Source organism: Oncorhynchus mykiss, chromosome 15 (assembly GCF_013265735.2).
Source record: "Oncorhynchus mykiss isolate Arlee chromosome 15, USDA_OmykA_1.1, whole genome shotgun sequence".
NCBI lineage: Eukaryota > Metazoa > Chordata > Actinopteri > Salmoniformes > Salmonidae > Oncorhynchus > Oncorhynchus mykiss.
In genome coordinates this window covers 28,312,168-28,336,392 of record NC_048579.1, presented here as the reverse complement: position 1 = coordinate 28,336,392, position 24,225 = coordinate 28,312,168, and the positions used below count along the sequence as shown (strand labels likewise).

General features: G+C 42.4%; 2 protein-coding genes across 5 annotated transcripts in view; one reads left to right on the top strand and one right to left on the bottom strand.

The window, feature by feature from the left end:
* Positions 1-571: 571 nt before the first annotated feature.
* Positions 572-19,506, top strand: emilin2b (elastin microfibril interfacer 2b). 2 transcript variants are annotated; one of them, XM_021562958.2, is made up of 9 exons: positions 575-1,443; positions 1,883-2,008; positions 3,310-3,497; positions 3,719-5,854; positions 14,966-15,184; positions 16,140-16,190; positions 16,274-16,327; positions 18,232-18,348; positions 18,553-19,506. In XM_021562958.2, the coding sequence occupies exons 1-9, from the start codon at positions 1,298-1,300 to the stop codon at positions 18,888-18,890; spliced, it is 3,375 nt and encodes a 1,124-aa protein (XP_021418633.2). In that variant the 5' UTR covers positions 575-1,297; the 3' UTR covers positions 18,891-19,506. The 2 variants fall into 2 exon arrangements, with proteins under 2 accessions (XP_036800126.1, XP_021418633.2); XM_036944231.1 differs by lacking the exons at positions 14,966-15,184; positions 16,140-16,190; positions 16,274-16,327 and having other exon boundaries at positions 572-1,443.
* A 516-nt stretch (positions 19,507-20,022) lies between these two features.
* LOC110489939 (phosphatidate phosphatase LPIN2) overlaps positions 20,023-24,225 on the bottom strand; it is a 34,499-nt gene continuing 30,296 nt past the window's right edge. For all 3 annotated transcript variants that reach the window (XM_021562961.2, XM_021562960.2, XM_021562959.2), the window contains exons 16-20: positions 22,916-23,002; positions 22,450-22,602; positions 22,099-22,213; positions 21,901-22,004; positions 20,023-21,584 (exon numbers count right to left, since the gene is read on the bottom strand). In XM_021562961.2, coding sequence (XP_021418636.1) covers positions 21,440-21,584; positions 21,901-22,004; positions 22,099-22,213; positions 22,450-22,602; positions 22,916-23,002 — 604 coding nt within the window. In that variant the 3' untranslated portion in view covers positions 20,023-21,439. The remainder of the gene's footprint in view (positions 21,585-21,900; positions 22,005-22,098; positions 22,214-22,449; positions 22,603-22,915; positions 23,003-24,225) is intronic.

The window sequence follows — 24,225 nt, the reverse complement described above, 5'->3', positions numbered from 1 at the left end:
AAATGTCCGGGAACTTGCAGGTGCCTTGGTGGAAGAGTGGGGTAACATCTCACAGCATGAACTGGCAAATCTGGTGCAGTCAAGGAGGTGGAGATGCACTGCAGTACTTATTGCAGCTGGTGGCCACACCAGATACTGACTTTTACTTTTGATTTTGACTTTTTTTTTCAGGGACACATTATTCAATTTCTGTTAGTAACATGTCTGTGGGACTTGTTCAGTATGTCTCAGTTGTTGAATCTTGTTATGTTCATACAAATATTTACACGCAGTTGACAGTGAGAAGTCATTTATTTTTTGGCTGAGTTTATTAGGCTCTTAAATGGAAACAATTTAATATTAGCATCAACATAGAATTAAACAAATTATTTCACATTTAATTGTTACTTATTTCGTTTGGTTTTGTTACATGTAATTTTTTGGTTAAACTATAATGCATAATAAGTATCAACAGTGGGAACATATTGGGTGTACGCTGATGAGCTGGAGAAAGAATATATCAATTTATAAGACTATTTCTTTAGTTTATAGATGTTTTGCTGTTCGCACCGACACATAAAATATGTTTTCTGGGTGTGCGCCAACTCGTTTTTTATTCGGTTAAATTTACGTCTAAAATGACACTCAATCAAATGTATCTATAACACTATGATCTCATTTCAATGCACACTCAATCATTTGGCATATTCTAAAAAGTGTCTTTAGGTTTTGTTCGAAGTTTTATATGAGTAGTACTTTAGTCAGTGTCCCCGCCGATCTGAAGGTGATGGTCATATGACACCCGCATATCAATAAAACATGTTTGCTACAAGATGTATCACTTACAATAAAGTGATGCTAGTCTGACACTCTCACATGTTTGCAAAGCGGGGGGTCCAGAACCGAGTTTGGGAAAACCTGGTGTAAAGCACTGTATTGCATTATCCAGTGGGCTGGATATGAAAGCGTTCCTTTGGGGACTTCGTCACTAGAGTTGCATGCATGCAGTCAACCACATTCAAGTATTTTTCAAGAAAGCAGGGAACATGATCTCCGATACAAACTGAAGCAGATGAGTGAGGAAACTACGAAACGGGATTTAATCACTGTTCTACTGGGAGCGCATTTTACTCTCTGGGAGTGAGGAGCACTGGTGAAGGGGGTTCGCTGTACCCCGAACGTCACGTCACAGGCTGCTATACCCTGGAAGAAAGTTTGTATTATCAGCCTTTCGAGTTGCTGCTAGGAGAGGGACCAAAACGTCTAACCTCAATGCTTACATGTTTAATATTTGTCTACTTTTTTCCGTTGTATTAAAATGAAGTGCCTTCCCACCGGATTCGTCTTAAAAAGTGCCTTATTTCCCTTATTGCTCACCTTTCCATTGATCAATGGAACGCCGTCACGGTATAACATGTTCCAGGGAAGCGCATACTCTGGCTCAGAACAACGACAGAGGAATAAGTGAGTGAAGTTTTCATAGTTGTTTGTACTGTATGTATAATCAGACATTTGTCTATAGTTTTGACTGATAATGTATGGTTATATTATTGGAGACTCCAATAGTCTAAATTGTCTAGAGTATTTACATGTTTTATGGCTTTTTATTGTTACTGTAGGCCTATGCTGAAATATATATTGATTTATTTTTCATTGAAATTAGAACAAAAAAAGCACATACTTATGGGTTTACACGTTATTTGTTTTTAAAATAGGCCAATGGCAACAACAATAAAAAGTTCAATAAAAATGTCACTGCAATTTAATAGAATAATGAAATCAACACATTTATGGTAGGCCTATATAATGATTAGATTATTTTACTTCAAGGACTTCACCATTCCTCTTTCATAGGCTGAATTGTTTTCGTCATTTTGTGTGACTCAATAATTCAATTTTTCAGAAACTGGTGTGCATACGTCGTGCAGAAGAACGTGAGCTATGCGGTCGTGGGTGGCACCGAGAGCTTTGTGCAGCCGGAGTCTGCGCCTTGCCAGATGCATCAACTCAACTGCGCGCAACAAGTGATGTAAGTGGCCCAAGAGGCTCGCTCGAGAGGGTGGGGTGCTGCTATTTTTATTGGTCTCGAGAGCGGTGTTACAGCAGTGACTCAACATCATTAAAGAAAGTTGACATTGAACACTATTGATTACTTTGAATGTTAAGAATACTTCCACATATCAACCAATAATGTTTAGGATCCATGACCATTGTCCCATCCTCTGCCTAGTATTTAAAACACCATCACATGATTGCATTGTTTATTGGCATTCCGAATAACTTGTGTAAAGTGCTTTATAATATCAGCAAAGAAAATTACTGGTCAGCTGTTAATGTCGGCTACTGTATTCATGATCTCCATCGGCTAGTTTATCACTGCACTACAGCAGCAGAGGGTCACAAGCACTGAGTAGGTGTAATTATCCTCTTGGCACACTTGTCCCATTATCTTCTGTAATCTGCATTCACCCTTTCAGATCCTCAGATTATTCCGTATTTATGACAGATCATCTGCAAGTGATTTAGATGTTTATGACGAACCAGTGAGTTTGATTGACTGATCCGTTATGGTCTATTTGTCACTGTCTGGGACAAGAAACATGTCCGTGATCCCATTGAGCCTTATGGAAGATGAGGGGAATTAAAGATTGTGCAGCTATGATGAAAAATCTATTTATTTAGCTAAACTGTAAATAATCATCTGCTTTGTATTGGCACACATGGTACAGTTACGCACACAGCCCCCCCCCCCCCCCCCCCCCCCACACACACACACACACACATTTCTCCCTGGGTTGGCTGCTTTCATGTGTTATTATTGAGCATCGTGTTGGGAAACATGTCCTGGGGCCAGTGACGAAGCGTGGCTCCACATTTGACAGGGTGTAAATGGTGGAAAACATTAAGCAGCATTAAAAAGGGGTGCATGATGCATTAGGAGTGTGACTGGCTAGCTAGCCCATCTGGAGGCTGTTGTCATAAACAGGTCTTTATTGCTGGGATTCCAAGGCCTGTACTGCTCTCCCAAGAGGGGTCACTGCTCAAGCGTAGTGGTAACTTGGCAAAGCATTGCTCACATTACTCACATTCAGGAAATGTCCATTGAAACTTTGAAAGCAGAAGCCCAGTGGAGAATAACATTGAGGGGGTTTTATGTTGTGAACATAATTGCTAGATTGTCTTGTTGTGGGTTTTTCCTTTTGACCTTGTGTTCCCAATGGTCATATGGTTAGACAAATTTAAAGTCAAAACAATCTCCAAATTATAGAAAATGTGAATGCACATTTAGGTCATCTCTTTCTTTGCCATATTACCTTTTCCTTTTTCCAGGTATCGAACCCAATTCCGCCCCATGTATAAGGTTGGCTATAAGCTGGTGACAGAGCTGGAGTGGAGGTGCTGTCCAGGGTACCAGGGTCATGACTGCAAAGATCTGAAAGGTGTCCCGTTCCGTCAGACAGTCCTGGGGCCTCGGTCCAACCCGCCTCCTGCCCCTGGACACATCGCAGAGACACAGGGTAAGAGAGCTGCTTAAACATACCTCACCTTTTAGAGACACATACCTGAGCCACAACCCATACATAACTAGTATGCTAGTCTGGTCATATGATTAGTTTAGGAATGTTTTTCACTACTCTACTACTGTAGTAATGTAAAGCATAGATTTAACCCACAATAATAAATATGGGTTCCCTAGTAGAAAAGAGGACATCCTAACCATTGGATTTTCCTTCTGTAGGTCCGGGGCAGCAGGCGTGGGGTCAGAGTGGCCACTCCTGGGGGGCAGAGGGGCAGCCAGGAGGTCAGACAGGCCAGGGGGGGGTGAGTGGCCAGGTGGCGAGCCAGGGAGGGAGTCAAACGACACAGCAGATGGAGGAGGAGGTGCAGCGTCTGTCACAGCAGGTCCTGGACATGCAGGCAGCCATGACCAGCCTGTCTGCCAACCTGAGGGTGGATCTGCAGGAGGACGCCAGCAAGATGCTGGTCACGCTGCTCAACAACTTGCGGCAGCCGGAAAGCGTGCGTGGCGAGCAGCAGAGCATGCTTCTGCAGGACCTCTCCATGGAAAAGGAGTACAAAATGGTGGACATGGACGAGTTCACAAACAAGATCAACAACCTCACAGACACCCTCAACACCAAGAGCAACACCCTGGATGACCTCCATTCCAGGGTCAACCACCATGACGGACAGCTACGTCTGCTAATGGAGGCCACACAGGCCCCTCTGGCCACACCCCCTCCGGCTCCCCCGGCCAATGACGCGGCCCTGCGCGCCTACGTGGATGCAAAGTTTCACGCCCTAAGGGACGAGATGATGGAGGGCATGGAGATCAAGATGTCGGACTTGAAGAACTCGTGTGACTATAAGATTCTATCAGTGCAGGAGCAGTCTGAGTTCCAGGAGAACAGCTACCTCAGCCTGACTGAGCTCCTCGAGTCCAAGGAGATGGACCTCCGCAAGGAGATCCAGGACCTCAAGAATGAGCTGCCTGGTCTGCTTAGGGGAGACGGAACCCCACCAGGTCTGCAGGAGCTGCAGAAGGAGCTGTTCCGGGCCTCTGGGGCCCAGCCAAGACTCCAGTCCAGCCTAGAGAAGAAGCCCGAGCCTGACCAACTCCTGCCCCATGCGGAAGAGCTGGAGGCCCATCTAAACATGTCAGAGAGGAGCGTGGAAGTGCACAGCCTCTTCCTAGAGGAGAAGCTGAGGAGAGAGTGGGCAGAGGGGGCTACAAACCTGAAGAAGGCCATTGAGGACAGGATGAGCTCCATGGAGGACCGGGTAACCAGTCTACTGGTGGAGATAAGCAGCCCCCTATCTAGGCCTCAGGCTGTGCTGGAGGCACTGCCGGGTGAGGTGACCTCTCACAAGACCAGCGTTCAGGCTCTGGAGGACAGATTCAATGCCCTTGACCAGTTGTGCTCTACAGAGTGCAAGTCTGACCAACTGGCCATAGAGAGCATTCAAAATAACCTCCAGGTCTACAAAACTAGCCTAGACACCATGCAGTCTAGCATGAAAGGCCACTCAGCTAGTCTTGTAGACATGGAGGAGTATGTCCAAGGGCAGCTCCTGAACCATACCGCCAGTCTTACAGATACACAGGAAGAGCTATGGGCTCTGAAAGGACGTATGGGAGGACAGGAGGGCTTCCTGTCAGCCCTGGGGCTCTCTCTTAGCCAGCTGTCCCTGGAGCTCCAAGGGCAGCTTCTGAACCACAGTACCAGTCTTGCAGGTGTGGAAGAAGCACTTGAAGCTCTCAGTGGGCGTATTGGAGTGCAGGAAGGCTCTCTGTCAGACTTTGGTGTCTCTCTCAGTGCTCATCTTAAAGATGTGCGGGGAGAGCTGGGAGCTGTCAGCGAGCGTATTGGAGGACAAGAGGGCTCTCTATCGGCCCTGGGTGTATCTCTCAGCCGGCAGTCCCTGGAGCTCCAGCAACTGAACACCTGTTGCCAGAGCAGCGTGGGGCCGGCCCATGATGCCAGGGACCTGCAGGAGCTCCACCTGGCCCAGAGAGAGGAGCTAAGGGCCCGGCTGGAGGAACTGGGACAGAAGGTGAGGTCCGAGGCAGATCACTGCAGGAACAGGACCGAGGGTGTAGCTCTGGACGTTAAAACTGTAGATGGCCGGGTTGCCAGCTTGGATAACATGTGCAGCAGGCTGGAGCCCATCTCCAGCAGCCTGCACAGGATCAAAGAGGGGCTGAACAAGCACATGACCGGCCTGTGGAACTGTGTCAGCGAGATCAACAACACCCTGCTTGCCCACACCAAGGACATCGAAGGATTGAAGGGAACATATCAGAACCTCCAGGACCACTTCTCAGTCATCACCCAGGACCTCCATCATCTAACCACCAGTCCTGAGAACACTGGTAAGACTTGACACAGAGATTTGGTATTTATTAAGATCCCCATTAGCCGCTGAAACATGACATTTTACTAAGCACAGAACATTATTAGTCAAGTACTGAAATACATTTAAAACGTCACACACAGCCTACATATCAGTACATACACACATTATCTAGGTATAATGCAGTGCAAATTACAAAACAAGATAAATAAAATGGATGTGTCTCTTCACAGTCCCCATTGTGCAGTAAGGTGTTCTTTAATCAGTTTTTTTAAAAACTGGTTTTATTGCTAGCTTGAGTTACCTGGGATGGCAGAGTTCCATGTAGTCATGGCTCTATTTTATACTGTGCATTCCCCAGCCTCTGTTCTGGACCTGGGAACTGGGAAGAGACCTCTGGTTGCATGTCCTCTGGTTGCATGCCTTGTCCAAACTGTGTGCCAACTGCATGAACAGACAGTACCTTTAACACAGCAATACCTTGCACAAAGACCAATAGTCTCTCCTCAACTTTGAGCCAGGAAATCTGACATGGATGTTAATGACGCTTTCCCTCCATGTACATCTAAGTGCGATACGTGCTGCTTTGTTCTGGACAAACTGCAATTTGACTATGTCCATCTTTGCCACAGATGACCACAAGGCTGGGCAGGTGTGACAAAACTAGGGCCCATAGAAACTGTCTAGTCGACTGAGATGGCTAGAAGGTAGAGCAACGCCCTATCATGGACAGACCTCTTCCCATTTTGGCAACCATTGAGTATATATGTTTTGACCATGACTGCTTGCTATCTAGGGTTACACTCCAGAAGTTTAGTCTCTTCAACTTGCTCAATAGCCACATTCAATAATAGATCTAAATGAGGTTTAGCGTTGAGTGAGTGATTTGTCCCAAAAATTATGTTTTTTGTTTTTTTGATATTTCGCACCAGCCTATTGCTTAGTTACCCATTCTAAATCTGACTGGAGCTCTATGTTAAGGGTGTCAGTTATTTTACTGTTGCAGCCGACGTGTATACTGTTGAGTAGTCAGCATACACGGACACACAGGCTTTATTCAAAGTCAGTGGAAGGTCACTTTAAAAACAGAAAACAATAATGGCCCTAGTTGGCTGCCCTGCGGTACACCACACTCAACCGAATTTGCATGAGAGAGGCTTCCATTAACGAACACCCTCTGTGTTCTATTAAATAGATAACTCTCAATCCATAATAAGGCAGACAATGCAAACACCTACGTTTTTTCAGCAATAGGTTATGATCAATTAAATCAAAAGCGGCACTGAGGTCTCCCACAGTCTTCTTACTATCAATTTCTTTCAGCCAATCATCAGTAATTTATGTCAGTGCCAGGCATGTGGAGTGCCCTTCTTTATAAGCATGTTGAAAGTCTGTTGTTAACTTGTCTTCTGTAAAATAACTTGTTTTCCCAAAATTTGTAACAGGCTGATTGGTTGGCTGTTTTAACAATTAATAGTGTGCTCTGATACTCTGGGGTAGTGGAATGACCTTTGCCTCCCTCCATGTCTGAGGGCACACACCGTCTTCTAGGCTTAAATTGAAGATGTGGCAAACAGGAGTCACAATAACCATCATGTCGAAGTAAACTTGCAGTCGCGATGCTTTGTTTTCCTACCACTACAACTTAGAAAATCATACACAGTTTATTAGGCTAAAGATTAAATAAGATTGACCACTTTGCTTGCTTAAAATATGCATGATTATTCCAATTATCCAGGTTATACCTCTCATTTGTTCTTAAACCTACACTTCCCCCACGTCAGTGCTCTCCTGCTAAGTTAGTTTCATACTGGTTACACCACAGTATATATCATCAAGGTGTTCCAGTAGCACAAATTGGAAATTACAATCAAATGGTGCTAGTAAGATAAATCTCAGAGCTGCAGCTGGAGCCCATTTGGGTTGCTTAAGGTTGTTGATTTAAATCGTGCCTAGTAATGTGTATTTAATGTAGGACCTGTTAGTGTATGTCTCTTACCAGGTTTCCATCCAACCTTTTTATGTACGTCGGACAAAAAATGTCACGACAGGCCTGATGGAAATAGCAAATTTGTTGGTAAACTTTACATCCCCTGCCACCACATCTATTTCTATTGGTACAAGCACTGTTCATGACACAAACTGTTCACACCCCTCTTGGTGGCAGAGAGAAACATTTAGAAGGTGTATTTACAGTGTATTTCCTGCAATTTTACAAATTTTGTCATGGGGTGCAGAGAACATTTTGCAATTCTAAAGCTAATTGTCTTGCAATTATATACATTTTGCCATGTCTAACGTGTATTAATGTGATATTTGAGTGATTGGAACATTACTACAAAATCTATGTGCCCCTCCCCGCCGACCCCTCTTTGTTTATCACAGACTTTGTGCCAAAACCATCGACAGAGATAAAAACAGGATGGAAACACATAGAACTTCATTATTATTATTTTAAAATAAAAAGTTAGATGACTAAGTGCTTTCTATGTGCGTTACGTCATGACGCACAGCTTTTTATCCGCAACTAGCCAGTTTGATGGAAACACCCCTGGTGGGAAAATGTACATATTGTTTTGTGCTCGTTTAGAATATTTTCATGAAAATCTGTCGCAAATTGAATGTAAACCTAGCTAGGTTCTTTGTGAGAACTAAGGGCAACGGGAAGCTGGATTTCAATCTCCCTGGGTTTTGACTCAGAGGCAGCACTGATTGAACACACACGGTTATTTTAAATAGTTTGTGTCCGAGCAATGCTTGGCGGGCTCCTTATCTCTGTAGTAAAGGTCTTGACAGGTCCAGTTGGAACCGATATACCCGACCCGGGCCCAACATTCTATTTTGTCCCTCTGGTCTAGTTTGGTTCCTGTTTGATTCTATGTGACCACAGCTCTGCATGTTTATTGTACGCTAATAAGGTGCATTTTATTGACTTATAGAAGGTTTAGACAACATATAAAGACCTATTCATTAACCAGAAGAGCAACTTGGCTGATAAATGTCATTTATTTGTCACTGGTCCAATCTGGTCTGATTGCCCTCGGGTCTGTCCGGGTTCAACTTTTTGGAACCCGTAAAGACCTATACTCTGTTATAACTATATTTTTGTTAAGACTAGCCTTGCTGTTTCATGGTCATCTGAGAGTTCAGAACCCCCATATCCTTGGTCAATGCAGATAACTAGTGTAAACATGGGCTCTTTGTAAACATGGGCCCAGGCGAACTCAACCGGACTCCGATGAGGTCCACAGCTGGGAATAAGGGAGCTGGAAGCACACTCCATAACATTTATGAGGGTTGCGTCTCTTCTTCTGAATCCAGCTCTATATGACTCACTGGTTTACAGAGCAGCTCTGCATGTTCTGGTCTGGGAGTCCAATGGGGAAGGGGCCTGATCCTGGCTGTGAAGCCACAAGGAGAGACTTTGGATCGGAGTCACTGTTTCAACCCGTGTGCGAAGCATGCACTCGGAGACTCTGAGAAATGAAGTGTCAGTACCCTGCCATTGACTTGTTATTATAGTAATAACTTATATTTAAAATCATTATTCTATCAGCTGGAATGTTTCAATGTTTGCCCTTAGAGGGCATTTCGCTTGTCATATGTTCCTGACTGGATGCTGCTTTACCATGGATCACATTGGGATATCATTGGCTCATACTTGGCTCATGGCTTCTCTTTTGTCCTGGACTGGTCTTTAGCGTGCACAGCGGACTATCGCTACTTATCAGGAAGTGGAAAGTGCTGTCCATTTATAGGGACCTCTGTCACTGGCTTATCAATTGTCCACTTATAGGAACCAAGAAGAAGGTTTGTTTTTCGAGAGCAGAGTGGACCGGGTTCAGACCAGGCGCTACTGGGTTGACATGACATCACACCCTCCTTCAACCTTACTCTTCCCCCTCAGTGCCCTTATTTTCCCTCTCTCTTTCTCCATATCCCCCTGCCTCCTCTTTCTCTGGTTTTGTTGAATATGTTTAACACACTGGCCTGGCCCAGTCTCTCTTTAAATGAACACAGTCTGCATCCCAAATGGAACCTTATCCCGTATATAGTGCGCTACTTTTGACCAAAGCCTTATGGGGAGCCCTATGGACACTGGTCAAAAATAGGGCACTTACATAAGGGATAAGGTGCCATTTGGGACGCAGACACAGTCAAGACTATCCCCTGAGCCACATGTACTGCCATGACGTCATACACACCCTTCCTCCTAAACTCAGAGACTGAGTAAGAGCTGAATGGGCGGGACATGAATTGGGACCCTCAACTTTCCTCAATGGTTTAGATAATAGATATATTGATTGCTGAAAGGAAACATCAGATTTTCCTAAAATGGTGTTTGGCTGCTCAATGACTGACACTCCCGGCTTGACAAGCGCCAGATTTAGCTTGGCTTGAAGACCGGTCTGAAAATCTAAAGTCTAAAACTGCTAACAGATTTGTCTGGTGTATTTATGTTTGTGTTCACTGGTGTGGTGCTCTACCGGGAGATTCCACGCCAGTGTAGCTGGAACATTATTTTGGTATCTCCGATTATTCTAGCATTTCTCACATAGAAACTTCCCTGGGAGGAAGGATGTTTGATATGCTTTTTACAGTTGTATCACAAGCCATTTAAGACAAAAATCATGATGAATTGTTAGAGCACACTATTAGGAGTATAATAACACCAAGATGTTGTCTGTATCATGTACGGATAATAGGATCTTACAGGAGGCATGTATAAAAGGGTCTAAAATGGCCACTTTCATCATGGTATTCTCAAATCATTTGTGATGTAAATTTAAAAAGCGTGTCAAACATGCTTCCTACCAATTAAGTTTCGATGTGAAAATTGCCAAAACAATCTGAGATACGACAAATATTTTCAGGCTATGCTGGCATGAAATCGCCCCTATTGTCAATATTTTACAGGGCCAGACTATCCACCTGTGCTCGGGAAAAATATGTTTTGTTCGGTTAATCAGAAGTGTAGTTTAATTAGGGCAATTTCCCAAACCATTAGTCACAACCAAGCGGCTAATGTGGTGTCCCCTGAGCCTATCAATCACTCCCCAGAGATTAGAATTGTGTGTGTACGTGTGTGCATGCCCATGTTTGCCTGTGAGAACCACACATGCAATATACTCACCCTTGTTAACTCTTCCTTGCTGAAAGTCCAGACAACACAACACTTAAGAGTTCAGTTATGCGCAGTACAGAGAGAAGCTAGCATGCTTTTCTGCCTCTTCCACTGCCTCAGTGGCCATATTGTTCAGGTCAATGACCCTCTGACAGATAACCAAGGTTGAAGGGTTACAGACACACAGGCCAAGCGTGATAACCCTGGCAGGACGGCAAGTGTTCCAAATGGTGCACTAATCCCCAATATAGTGCACTACATTTGACCAGGTTCCTATGTGCTTTGGCCAAAGGTAGATAGTCCAGAGACAAGCTAGGACCTGATGATGCACAGCACAGTCAATCTCTGAGCTCCCACTGCAATAAAGCATGTCACTTTATTCTCTTGCTAAAACCACCATCTAGCTCTTTTTTTTATTTTGATGGGGGTGGGGGCCCCAAAAAATCTGAACTCATCGAGGGGCCACAGTTTCTTGCGGGTCTGCGTACCCACATCCATAACCACATCTAGTTTTAGAGTTAATTTCCTGCAATTCTACACATTTTGCCATGTGTTATAGGGATAATGATTGCCGTTTTTAATACGGTGTCTGAGTGAGACTGACAAAATCAATGGGGGCCCCATGGCCGGTAATTTGACCATGATAGCTGGCCACTAAACTAACTTGGCATTCTAGAAAATGTTAGCTGGCATAGAATTGACAGACTATCAGTGACTGACATAGGAGAAATTGCACCTTGTGTATTCTGCTATTCCAACTCTATTCCATCTCAGGCGTAAGTTGAGACCCCGACAGAGTTAAAAAAAAAAAAAAAGCGTATATATATTTTTTCTTCTTCATATGAAGATATTCAATTGTCTTTTTTCCCCCTGAAAGTAGACTAAACTGATGTGGTACGGAACATAGGATATCACAGGGATTCTTATATATCCTCAGACTGGTGGAGGGAATGGCTGGCTGTAAGTCTGTGGTCTTTTCTAGCTCAGTTGGTAGAGCATGGCACTTGTAACACCAGGGTTGGTGGGTTCGATTCCCGGGATGCATGACTGTAAATCGCTTTGGATAAAAGCGTCTGCTAAATGGCATATATATGACTGTAGGATTTCTTGGATACACTGTAACACTCCCTCCAGGTCGACAGTTAAAGCCAGGGGCCCCCAGCTGCAATTGTTTACATCCACGTCTTTAATCATAGTGCATGCACACGTTAGAGCTCCATCCTTTAATCATTACCCTGCGATTTAGGCTGAGATTGGCTTTCAGTCAGAATCATCAAGGCCCAACCGACTGCTACACATAATCAAACTAAACTAAACACACACACACACTAAATTACACACACATGTACAAAATCCGCCTCAAGTCTTCCTTCCTGTGGTATTTTACAGATTGCTTCTAGTCCCCTCTCTGTGTAGTGTTTATTAGGGAGTAGGGTGATGTTGCCTCTAGACACTGATTCGGGGTCAGTTTAGCATTTACCCCCCCACTAATGGTTAAGGTTGGGATTGGGGGAGGGTAAGCTGATCCTAGATAAATGTTTTAATAGCCAGACCATGTTGTTCTGGCTTTTATAGCGACTGACCTCTGTTGCCTGAGGTGGGGGATAGGCTGCCTGGTATGCAGGTATGCCTTTCATGTACAGCTTAATCCCTCTGAAGACAGAGTTTGGACCTGTTGCCTGTTATCTCATTGACTGCTCAGGAGAATAATGAGGAGTAGGGCGACGTTGCCCCTGCCTAGACACACTGATCTTGGGTCCGTTTTGCATATTCCCCACTAACAGTTCAGGTTAGGATTATGGGAAGGGAAAATGATCCTAGATCTGTACCTAAGGGGAAACTTCACCCCAGAACAATGTTGAGAGGGTTAATGATTAGCTGATAAACTCATGTGTAGTTTGTTTTAGTCATCTCAGCTCTGGCTGTCAGGAATGCACAAACATTTGACTCCTGTCACAGTGGATGTGTCTGCGGTGTGCTGTTTAGGTCACTGATGACAGGGAATTACTCACTGTTTGATGACAATTAGAATCTCTCAGGCGTATTGAGAACCATTCTATATAATAACTGTTCTTTCGTGTAAAATGACAAGAGAAAGTACAGTAATAAGGTGAAGGAGAGAGCAGAGCCGTGTTGAGTGGGAAACACTCCCATACAGAACATAATGCCTCCCCACTGGAGACCAGGGTTTAATCACTGTATACTGCGTCTCCCACCTATTTATCTCACCATCATTCCCATCTAATAAACCTTAAAAATACTCAGGGTAGAGAGTGAAATTCCCCCAAAATGTGTAATAGGTCATGTACTATAGCTAAAAAGTACACAGGATTTGGGCCAATAAGAAAAAACTCACAAGCCATTACAACAAAAAAACAGTTTTATTTTTTTATTTTTGCTAGGTAGTTTAGTCTAGCCAGCTATCTAAAACTTGTAATCATGATGAATTACTGACCAGGCATGTGCCCAGGGGGCCTGACCTCCAGGGTACACCTATGATTTAGTTGGAAACTCTCACTCAGATATGTGACCAGATTGCTCTATGGGGGCTTATGTCAAATTTAAGTGAAATTTGAATATTTTTGGCTTACACCCATTCAGCATAGTTCACACCCTCTTAAGCCTTAGCGCCACCCATCACTTTAAGAATGAACATGTAAACGCATGGTCAACCCCATCCATAATCCTGTCTTTCAATGAGTTGAAAGTATTCAATCCCCTTGACTTTTTCCACATTTTGTGTTACAGCCTGAATTTAAAATAGTTTAAATTGCGATTTTGTTTCACTAAATCTACATACAACATCCCGTAATAATACAAATTAATTAAAAATGAAAAGCTGAAATGTCTTGAGTCAATAACCCCTTTTGTTATGGCAAGCCTAAATAAATTCAGGAGTAAAACATTTGCTGAACAAATCACATAAATTGCATGGAATAATAGTGGTAAACATAATTTTTGAATGACTGTCCCACCCCTTACCACACACATACTGTACAATGATCTTTAAGGTCTCTCAGTCGAGTAGTGACTTTCAAGCCAGGGAGGTTTTCCAATGCCTCGCAAAGAAGAGCACCGATTGGTAGATGGATAAAAAAATAAAAAAGCAGACACTGAATATCCCTTTGGGCATGGTGAAGTTATTAATTAGGCTTTGGATGGAGTTGCTTACCAAGACGACATTGAATGTTCACGAGTGGCCTAGTTACAGTTTTGGCTTGACAATTGCTATGGCAAGACTTGAAAGTCATATTTTTGTGTAGATCGTTGCCAAAAAATGACAATGGATTCCATTTTAATCCCACTTTGTAATTAATCAAAATGTGGAAAAAGTGAAGGGGGTTGAAAACATTCAGAAGGCACTGTAGCTCAGTGCTTTCTCCTTGGCTAAACAAGGCTCATAGCTTAACATTTTATATTCATATTTACAGATCCAATACAAGTTTGTAATTAAGGCACATGAAAGTTCACATGGTCAAGAAGGAATTTCTGCAACAACAACAAAATAAATTGCCCTACTGCCGCCAAGAGAGGGTGGCCACTAAAATGTTTTGCCCGCAAGGTGGGTGGGGTCCCCACCCCCTAACCAAATCTTGATTAGGGCCCCCTGCATACTCAATGTGAGTTCCCACAAACCAGCTTTAACTGGGAGGTTGACTTTACTGGGAGGTTTACTTTACTTTAAGTGAAAGCTTTCACTCGAGAAGCACAAAGCATGTTTAAGAGTAATGCAAGCTTGACCTTAATGTCTGAAAGGAATTCTCCGATGTCTCTCTTTTGACCAGACAATTTTTCTTCATTGTAGTTTTTGGTCCCTAACTTAACGCTGCCACAAGGGGAAGTGAGACTGGTAGAGTCCAACTGTCTGTCAGTGTCAGGAGTCGTCACGGCACCAGCTGGTTTGTTAACACATGTTGACCTCTCCACAACTGGTCCGGGGTTTTATCCCTCGCTCTATCCTTCAACCTTTCTTTATCCCCTGGCTTGTCATTACCCCCTTTTCAGGCGTTCATGGAGGTGTGGAGGAGTCTGGTAATCCCACTGAGACCAAGCCTGTCCCTCAGAGCCCTGTCCTGCCCATTGGGCCAATACCAGACGGGGCCCTACCACCACATATGATAGAGACTGGGGAGGCAGGAGCCCCCGGAATCATGATCTCTTCCAAACCGCCCAAGGGGGCTGACGGCAGCATGACCCCCATCAAGGGCTTCGCTGGAGCCCCAGGTGAGATATAGGGGTAGCTGGGAGAGGGGCTAAAAACACGTACAGAATACAAATGCATGTGCACACCTACTCAAACGCAAGTAGGTACACTACCGTTCAAAAGTTTGGAGTCACTTAGAAATGTCCATGTTTTTTAAAGAAAAGCACATTTGTTTGCCCGTTAAAACAACATCAAATTGATCACAAATACAGTGTAGATTCAAACATTGAGACTTTATTTAATGAAGCTGCCAGTTGAGGACTTGTGAGGCGTCTGTTTCTCAAACTAGACACTAATGTACTTGTCCACTTGCTCAGTTGTGCACCGGGGCCTCCCACTGCTCTTTCTATTCTGGTTAGAGCCAGTTTGCGCTGTTCTGCAAAGGGAGTAGTACACCGCATTGTCCCAGATCTTCAGTTTCTTGGCAGTTTCTCATTTGGAATAGCCTTCATTTCTCAGAACAAGAATAGACTGACGATTTTCAGAAGAAAGTTCTTTGTTTCTGGCCATTTTGAGCCTGTAATCAAACCCACAAATGCTGATGCTCCAGATACTCAACTAGTCTAAAGAAGGCCAGTTTTATTGCTTCTTTAAATCAGAACAACAGTTTTCAGCTGTGCTAACATAATTGCAAAAGGGTTTTCTAATGATCAATTAGCCTTTTAAAATGATAAACTTGGATTAGCTAACACAACGTGCCATTGGAACACAGGAGTGATGGTTGCTGATAATGGGCCACTGTACGCCTATGTAGATATTTCATTAAAACAATCTGCCGTTTCCAGCTACAATAGTCATTTACAACATTAACAATGTCTATACTGTATTTCTGATTTTAATGGACAAAAAAATAGATTTTCTTTCAAAAACAAGGACATTTCTAAGTGACCCCAAACTTTTGAAAGGTAGTGTATGTTTGCAAGATGAATGACCTTCTTTCAAAACCTCATGAAATGTATCTTGATTATTTTACAGCTTCCCCACCCTCTAAAGGGTCTTTAAAGCCTAATATGCCAGTTATTTCTGGTAAGTGATATTTTGACTCATTTGATTTAATTTACTATGAATATAAAATTGTGAGTCTTCTGAAAATGAACCTCTTTCAACAGTTGCCCACATTCCCCTGAGACCGTCATTACACAAACCATACTTAACTTTAACAGGTAAGATATTTAGAGGTCTCTTCAGATTAAAGCAGTAGTATTCCAGTCAGTTATGGACAAGAGTTACTGTATCTGTCCTAATAAACACTTTTTTATTTTTATTTTTAAATGACAGTGAGAATGTGTGTCCCAAATTTGGGGACAAGCTGTGTCAATGTGACTTACTTACTTACCTTTAGAAAGTATTCACACCCCTTGACTTTTTCCACATTTTGTTGATTCAAATGGATTTAATTGACATGTTTTTGGCAATGATCTAAACAAAATACTGCATAATGTCAAAGCGAAAGGAACATTTTTACAAAATTCACAAATATATATATATATATCTTGATAAAATCAGTATTCACATCCCTGAGTCAATACATTATATATTATATAATGTATATTATATATTATAATCAATCACCTTTGGCAGCGATTACAGCTGTGAATCTTACTGGGTAGGTCTCTAGGAGCGTTCCACTCCTGGATTGTGCAACATTTGCTCGTTCTTTTCAAATTTCTTCAACCTCTGTCATTGCTAGACAACCATTTTCAGGTCTTGCCATAGCTTTTCAAGCAGATTTAAGTCAAAACTGTAACTCGGCCACTCAGGAACATTCACTGTCTTCTTGGTAAGCAACTCTAGTGTAGATTTGGCCTTGTGTTTTAGGCTGTTGTCCTACTGAAAGGTGAATTCATCTCCTATTGTCTGGTGGAAAGCAGACTGAACCAGGTTTTCCTCAAGGATTTTGTCTGTGCTTAGCTCAATTACGTTTATTTTTTATCCTGAAAAACAATTACAAGCATAACATGATGCAGCCACCACAATGCTTAAAAATATGGAGAGTGGTACTCAGTTATTCGCTGTATTGGATTTGCTCCAAACATAACACTTTGTACTCAGGACAAAATAACCTTTTTTAAATTTAACTAGGCAAGTCAGTTAAGAACAAATTCTTATTTACATTGACGGCCTACACCAGCCAAACCCGGACGACGCTTGGCCAATTGTGCGCCACCCTATGGGACTCCCAATCATGGCCGGTTGTGATACAGCCTCGATTCAGACCAGGGTGTCTGTAGTGACGCTTCAAGCACGGAGTTGTAGTGCCTTAGACCGCTGCGCCATTTTAGTGCCTTGTTGCAAACAGAATGCATGTTTTGGAATATTTGTATTCTGTACAGGCTCCCTTCTTTTTACTCTGTCAATGTTATTGATCCATCCTCAGTTTTCTTCTATCATCACAGCTGTTAAACTCTAACTGTTTTAAAGTCATCATTGGCCTCATGGTGAATTCCCTGAGTGGTTTCCTTACTATCCTGCAACTGAGTTTGGAAAGCCGCCTGTATCTTTGTAGTGACTGGGTGTATTGATACACAGTGTAACTAATAACTTCACCATGCTCAAAGGTATATTGAATGGCTGCTTTTTATTTTTTTTATACCCATCTACCAAATCGGTGCCATTCATTGCAAGGCATTGGAAAACCTCCCTGGTCTTTGTGGTTGAATCTGTGTTTGAAATTCAGTGTTGGACTGAGGGACCTTACAGATAATTGTATGTGTGGGGTACAGAGATTAGGTAGTCATTCAAAAATCATGTTAAACGCTATTATTGCACACACAGTGAGTCCATGGAACTTATTACATAACTTATTTAGGCTTGCCATAACAAAAGGGGTTGAATACTTATTGACTCAATACATTTTAGCTTTGCATTTTATGTAATTTGCAAAAAATATTGAAAAACATAATTCCACTTTGACATGGGGTATTTGTTTGTATAGGGCAGTGACAAACAATCTCAATGTAATACATTTTAAATTCAGGCTGTAACACGTTGGAAAAAAGTCAAGGGGTATGAATACTTTCTGAAGACACTTAGGGTTGAACTTTAACCCTGTATCTCTGTGTGTCAGGTGAGCGGGTGTCCTTCTCGGCTGGTCTCAACCTCCTGCCCTTCCCTGGTGAGGTGGGCATCATCCGCTTCAACAAGGTGTTGGTGAATGATGGAGGACACTACGACCCTCACACAGGTAACTACTACAACACTGTCCCAATCACACACAGATACCACACTAACCTAAATGTAAACCGCAACCTACCCAAATAATCAAGACTGTAAGTGCAAGATTTGTCAACTTTTGTATGTCCCTCATGCAGCTAACATGAGTGCCCCTTTGTCGTTGACTGATGTTCCCTCTTTATTCGCCCTCCCTTATTTCTTCCTACTCTTCCAGGCATCTTCAATGTTCCCATGGAGGGCCATTACCTGCTGACTGCTGTGCTGACAGCCCAGAGAGGTGCCAGGGTGGAGGCAGTGCTCTCTGTGTCCAACCACAGCATCCAGAGGCTGGACACGGCTGGTTACCTTCCTGCTAATGGTGGCGGAGGTGGGGCTAGCTCCACTAGCTGTGACTGCGGAGGCTCAGCCTCCCTGAGCCTGGTTCTCACTCTGAAGCGTGGGGACAGGGCAGGTTTAGTCATGACCGCAGGCAAACTTGCTATCTCAGAGAACACAGAGGTCCTCTCGACGTTTAGCGCCGTGCTTCTCTACACCACCTCCTCAAAAAGATAACCCCCACCAATGAGTAGCATTATAAAGCTCCAACCTTAAAACACTAGTTCTACTTTAGATGTGGGTATGCCTTACAGGTATTGTAGTAACTCATGATGGTACTTTAAAGCAATCTTATGACAGAGCTTTCATACAAAAATAAATGTGTATCAAATATTTTCTCATAAGATCGTTATGGAGGGAACGGGGCTGGCTACTGCCATTCATGGAGTATTCATATTTAGTGATTATATTCTAAATGCAACATTTTTTTAAATTACATCTTTGAATGTATGCTTGTGTTGATGTGTGTGTTCAATTTGTTTACATTTGTTGTACCATTTATTTTAAACCTGTGTAATTTTAGGTATTTGCAAATGACTATTTTTATTGAGGACTATCAATTGTACATAGCATTGTAAGCGGAACTACTGTTAAACAAATAGACTGGTCCTTTTCCTACCTGACAAGGGATGCAGAACTTCAAAACGAGCACAGTTGTTTTGAAAGATCTTTGTATTTCATCACCTCCCAGTGAGTCACAATGTTCTTTAGGAACAATGCCTGAAAATGAACTGTTTTGAATCAGAGAACTTCAATTCTGCCCCTGGTACCAGTAATAAAAGCTTTGTCTAAACAGTGGCCATGAGTGTTTATTAACTATTGTTTTATTATATAGGCCTATTGTTAATTAATAGTATCACTATAAATGTATGATAGAATGGTTAAAGGGATACTTTGGGATTTTGGCAATTAGCATGCTAGCATGTACCCATAGATTTCCATTGATTGTGCTAACGCTAGTTAGCATTGGTCCGCATCACTAAATCTTAACTTCCTTCATACTGGACACAGACATAAAAATGGTATCCACGAGTTCATCTGTCTCTGGGGAAGTATCACTGTAATATACTATACTTATTTGTATTGGTATCGCAGGTATTTTAGAAAATAGTTTTGTGCTAAAACAACTTGTGGCGCAACACTCCATTATAAAAATATATATTAAGGTCTCAGCAAAAAAATCACACTGTTTTTAACAGTAAGTTCCGTTTAGACAGATTGTTGGCATGTGAAAAGATGTTCATGATGTTCCAAAAGTTACACCCTCCTTTCCCAAAAACAAGTTTCTGAAATAAGCATAGGAAACATCTGCATGGAATCATAGATTTTATCTTTTTTCTTTTTTTTGCTAAACATTCATATCCCAAACATACACTTCAATGTATATAGTGACACTCAAAAATAACACTTAATCAAGTAACAGTGAAGGCATTTAAGATTGGAGAGTGTGTGAACTGTAAAATTAATCTCTTAATAGATACACTGAAAAACACAACAAATACCAGCGTGTTAAGATGTGTGTACTCTCCACACAAAATATCACTTTCATAGAAAGAATGCCTTTGTTACTGAGGAACTCTGCAACACCTCCGAACGTCATCAAATACAATGGTATAATAATTCAAAATATACTAGACAAACCCAAGTTATAACAATAGAAATATATCCCATAAAGAAGCATTCATTTCATAACACAAACACTGTCAAAGTTAACCCATAAAACGTCTGCTAAAACATATAATTGTGCTTTCAGTGCATATTAGTCTGTCTCCATCCAAAGGCTCCAGTGTTGTGTGCCCTGTGTGTCAGCAGCATCGACACTTTAGAAAGGCCTTCCATCGCCTTAAACTTCACTGCAGCCATCTGCATGTATGTCTAAAACATCGCCTGCTCAGATCACTTAAATCGATCTATTATCATACAGTATGCGTGTATCTAAGACTGGTGCCAGTTCCACTGGCAGCTCTGCGCAACATATTAGCGACCGACTCAATCGGTATCGCTGAAGCGTTACAGATTCCGCAAAATAAAGGTAAAAGTAACTTCCAATTGGGCTGACATTTGCGGCGTTTAACGTGAATGCAGTCGTCTCCGCTAACGCGGGAAGGTTTCCTTTCAATTTCAAATCGCGCCGTAACACTGAACCTTCGCGACACGGCTTGAAGAGAGCCCTTAGTTCAAACTTAGCATAGCATGCATACACTATATTGTAAGGCCTTCCCAAACAGCGGGACACCCCAACATAGGGAGTGCGTTATCACTCAAGCCAAATAACTAACCTTACGACTACGCCTGTCTTCTTTCTCTTCACATTGTACTGTAAAATGGCTGTACAGTCTGTATTGGAAAGTATGCCTAAATCGATCATGACGCAGTTCTTACTGATATATCAACGAAACGCTATTAAACCTGTGGAGCACTAAACAATGGAATATAATTCAGCATCAGTAGACACATAGTATAGTCATCAGTTAAGGCAGTACAAGCAATCATCATGGGAAGACCCATACAATTATTAAGCAATACAAAATATTGCTTACATCGATTCCAACAAATACAGTTGATTTCAAGTGATTTCTTTCCCGTCCAAAAGACACAAAGTGCATCGACCATACCCGAAGTGTCTGTTGGTTATCGCCTTAATACCTGATAATACCACAGCTGTGGGAACTGTCCAATCAGAAATCAGAGCAGCTCCTCAAGACGCACATCAGCGATTGGTTGTTTCAGAGCAGCTCCTCAAGGCAGACCTCAGCGATTGGCTGTCTCCAGAAGCAGAAAGAACTGAATTCTGGGAAACTGAAGGTGGCGCTCTGCTCCTTACTGCATAAAGGGAAAACGTGCTCCACCAATTCACTCAGTCGGCCGTAGCTACAGTGAAAGACAGGGAAGGGGTTAGATAACGGTTACTGTACTTACTGACCAAGGTCGGGATTCATTAAAGGCACGTTGTCGACAAGCGCACTGCACTAGACTTTGAAGGTCATATACGCTTGAGCCTACATCCACAGCATTTTACCGTGAATGTGATCTCCGCGAACATCAGGCGATCTCCACGAACGCCTTTAAAAGGGGCATTTGTCGGCAATTGAATCCGGCCAAAATACTCCCCAAGAAACCCACACTCCTGACATACAGAGAGATAAAAGAGTAATTATGATTACAATCCTGTGAAGTCGCTACTTACGAAGTCTTATTGCCTTTCGATTGCTCTAGGATGAGCTCCCCTTTGGGGTTGACTGTGAATATCCGACACACTGGTACACCCACTTGCTTGTAGGCAAACACATCCTGAGCCAAAAACAGAGGAGTAGTCTTAACAATCACCATAATTCTGATCCTATTCCAAAATAAGTACACAATGAGAAGGTAAAACAAAGCTTACATTTGCTCTGTTTCCAAAGGCTGCGTAGAAGGGATGTGTGTTTGGGTAGAAGAGGTTCTTGATGTCTGTTAGGCATTCAATCTTGAACTTCTCTGGCTTCTTTTCAATCACCTCCCTGATAAAAGGTTAAGTAGAAAGGAATCAAAAAGCCTTGAAATGTAACTATATTATAATGCTATTACAACGTTATTACTATTCCAAGCAGACTGTACCAAATAGGAACTGAAAGATCAGTTTTAACTCTGAAAGGCGGAGAAGAGGAAAGAAAATGCATTGCAATCTAACTATATTACAATGCTATTACAAATCCAAGCAGACTGAACCAACTGAGAAGTTAAGGGTGAGTTGTACCTGTGAAATGCAGAAAAGAGGCTGCTAGGGGACAGCATGAGGGGTCCTCGAGGCAGGATGGTTCCCCGGTCGTTCACCCAGTACAAGTACCCTCTGGTCATGTCCGCCATGCCGATTGCCCGCGCCGAACAGTACAGGAATTTGTAGCCATTCCTGAAGAAATGCACATTGAAGTATAACTGCAACATTAGATCGTCTCCTATCGTCTAGATCGTCTCCTATCCACCATTTCATGTGAAACAGGAATGTGATTAGTCATGCATTGACTAAGTGGTGGATGTGATAAATGGTAGTTCTAGGGCCATATGTATCAAGCAACTTAAATAGGAGTGCTGACAAGGATCCGTTTAGCATTTTAGGTCGCAATGAATAAGATAACATGGACAGGGGGAACCTGATCCTCGATCAGCACTCTTACTCTGAGACGCTTGATAAATACGCAGGCCCTGGGCTAGGGCTTACTTACTCATGCACTGAGTGGTACAGCTTAGCAATGCCTTGATGAGTCCAGTCTTTCCCGAGCTGAGGGAGAATTTGGCCAAACACATCAGACCTAAGAAAAAGGAGCATTTGGTGAGACATAAAAACCCACACCAGTAGAAATCAGTAGAAATCCACTTTTTGTAGCTGAAAGACGATGGCCAGAGCTTAACCATGATGTTGCATACAGATTTAAGTCAATAGGTCATCCTTTTAGTCAAAGTATGATATATCTGAGCTTGAAGTGACAAATCCAACCTCCCCACTTCATGCAAATCTGTGTGAATGTGGTGTCTTTTCCTATGATATGACATGAAAATTATTTCAGGGCTGGGTTTTATTTGAATGTTAGCACCCACCAGCATGGCATTGTTTATTAATCAGAAACAGCGGCAAAGTTATTCCTCTTTACGACTGAGATCAGCCAAACAGCCGTGGGTCCACAGAGCCATGGAGCAAATAATACATTTTGACTTATTTTTTTTAGCTAGTCTGTAATATATATATATATTTTTTAATTACCAGTTTATAAATGGTTACGTGAAACTCGCTCCCCCCCAGTCACCCAAAGATGAATGATTTTGACCACTAAAGTTTTGCTTCACTACACGCTCCACTGTTTTGATTGATGTAACGTTAGCTAGAAACCACAAGTGTCTATCCAGATAATGAAGAGTCAACCGCGAAAGAAAAATCAAGGAATTTTTACAGAGCCCTTAGTAATTATTAGGACAGTGAAGCATTTTTTCTTCTTTTGGCTCTATACTCCAAACATTTGATTTGAATCATGCAATGACTATACAGTTAAAGTGCATACTGTCAGCTTTAATTTGACCTATGAGAAGACACAAATAAACTGGTGCCCTAAAATGGTTCCCCTATGGCATCGCTCTCAAGAACCCTATTTGGTTCCAACTTGTACCTTTACATTTAAGAGTGTGGGATTGATATATACATTTTTATACTTGTAAACTAGCCATTGATTCTTGAAGAACTGCTTTGTTTGAATCCCAGATTTCACCTTTAAGTGTAATTATGTGTAATCGTGTGTTTGGACAAGACCATTATCTGATTTTCAGAGAGCCCTCCAACATCGAACAGAAGATGAGAAATTAAAAGATCAGGAGAGGATCTTAATCCCATTTCAGATGTTGAGTCTCCTAAGAATCTGACTGCGTCCCAAATGGCACCCTATTCCCTATATGGGTTCTGGTCCAAAAGGATGACTTTTGGGATGCAACCTAGGAGTTAAGACTGAGGAGACTGACTGGGTAATGTAGTTAAACAGAATTGAAA